At 37.8% G+C, this 2,180-nt stretch overlaps 1 protein-coding gene across 1 annotated transcript; it reads left to right on the top strand.

The window, feature by feature from the left end:
- Positions 1 to 284: 284 nt before the first annotated feature.
- On the top strand, positions 285 to 1,466 carry LOC103335564 (UPF0496 protein At4g34320-like). The gene has a single exon (XM_008238580.2). The coding sequence runs from the start codon at positions 333 to 335 to the stop codon at positions 1,464 to 1,466; it is 1,134 nt and encodes a 377-aa protein (XP_008236802.2). The 5' UTR covers positions 285 to 332.
- Positions 1,467 to 2,180: the final 714 nt, after the last annotated feature.

The raw sequence follows: 2,180 nt of genomic DNA on the forward strand, positions 1-2,180 counted from the left end.
CATTTTAACAACTTTTTCTTTGGGAAAAGACAATCGGAAAGCCAAGCTTGTCTCGTAGACATGGTTTTTATCTAACTACAATAAAAAAAAAACCAATTTCTTATGATAAACTCTTCACATTAATGTTAAGAGGCCTACCTTCCAATGAATTACGTTCAGACATTGTTAATTTCGCCTTCCTTTTTTAATTAAACTTTTTGTCGTCTGTCTGTTTTCAGAACAAGAGAACCACACTATAAAATTGTACGAAACCACAAGATATCCTTCATCCCCTTCATCACTCACAGTCTCAAGTAGTTTCAGAGTAGTGTAGAGAAACTGCCTTAGCAAAAATGGGAAGCCATGAAACATCAACTCTCTGCACAATTGCTTTGAGGCTATCCAATGCCAAGATTGATGGGCAGTTGATGTCATCATATCAGGAAGCTCTCCAGGTTGATGCAGACTTGCAATGTTTTGAAAACACCCTCAAAACCCACATCAAGGCGGTCATCAACACCTTCAGAAACGGAGGCCCTTCAACTGGTTTCTTCAAACAAGTCACAAAATATTTGCGCTATTTGAGCGAGCAGAGCGTCCACGCACTCTTGAGATGCAGAGTGATTGGGAACAAGAAGCTTAATAGGGCCAGTGAGGAAAGATTTAAGCTTCTCGTCGACGAGTACACGAACAACAGCTCGCAGATGCTGGATTTCTGTTCTGAATTATATAGGTTCCTAAAGGCAGCTCGTAACACACATTCATATATCGAATACGTGACTCAAGAGTGCTTTGCAATGGAGACTGCCATGGGAACACGCCACTACGTGAGGATTTCCAAGAGGTTGAAGAATCTCAGTGCCTCTGGTGATGTCTATGGCAACTATTCTTCTGCTGAAAGGTTGCTCGAAAAGGTTGAGTGTTTGCGCAAGCAGCAGGAACAGATGCTTGAGAAGTTGAGAGTTCAAAACGAGAAGCTTGAGAAGAAGGAGAGCTCTGCTCATACTTGGCGCAAGGTCACGATTATACTGTTCGTTGTTGCCGTGGCCGGGTTGCTTATTTCCATGATTGTGACGGCAGCTCTAGCTATTCCAGCAGTTGCTCCGGTTCTTGGCGCCGCTTTCGTCCCAATGCTAGCAAGCGCAGATTGGATTACCAATTTGTTTGGAACCTTTGAAATTGCTTGTAAGGATCAGCAAGGTGAAAATGTGTTCATGCAAGCCGGAACTAGGGTTTCCATTAAGGAGTTGGGGGACATAAAGTTTCTGATTGACAGGGTTGTGAATGAGATTGATTCGCTCTTGTTCGCTCCAAGCTCCTCAATTAAGGAGCAAATAGATTTCACAATGAAGGATATTAAGCTTAAGCTGGAAACGTTTATGAGGGAAATTGAGACTTTGCAGGAGGAAGCAAACAAATGCACCTCTGAAATACTCAAGGCAAGGGATAAGGTTGCGAAGAGTATCAAATTTCTCAACAACAAATAAATTGAAGGTACTTTTTTTTTTAAAAAAATCAAGACTAGCAAGGAGATCTACCCCTCTTTCCAAGAAAAAAAAAAAAAGAAGAAGAAGAAAAAAGCAATTTGTATAGAATAAAATTTTCTAAAAAAATTGCGGTGTGTAGTGCCACATCATCTTTGGTTGCTTTTGTTTGTACTAATGCTAGTACTGTTTCCCGTAAATTTCGGTCACATTAATATAGCCCTTGCAATTCAAAAACTCTATACCATAACCCACCAATAACAAAACCTTTAAGTAAAATTCAATTTTAAAAGGTTAACTGGTGATTTGCTCCCTGAACTTGTACCTAACTTTCGATTAACCCCCTATCTTTTTTTCTTTTAGAAAATTAAGGATATGAACTTTTTTTTTATTTCTCCAAACTCCCCCTTACCGTCTAAATCATCAATATTTCATCCAATTTTCAGTTACATCATTTAAAAAATATATTTTTAATTTCACTTTTAATTTCTGTTTTTAATAAATATTTTTTTAAGGAAGAAAGAAAAATAAAATCTACATGGAAATATTCATTAATTGACATGGCATCACCACATCAACTGTCACATAAGGTGGTCAGCAAATGTGGTCAATCTTGTGTGTCTAAATAGCATTACTCAATTGGGAAACATTCCAAAGAGTACCAACATATATTTGATTTATTTATTTTTTTAAAGAGAGGAAAATTTGACTTAAAAA

This window comes from Prunus mume, linkage group LG6, assembly GCF_029339155.1.
Source record: "Prunus mume cultivar Tortuosa linkage group LG6, ASM2933915v1, whole genome shotgun sequence".
NCBI classification, from domain to species: Eukaryota; Viridiplantae; Streptophyta; class Magnoliopsida; order Rosales; family Rosaceae; genus Prunus; species Prunus mume.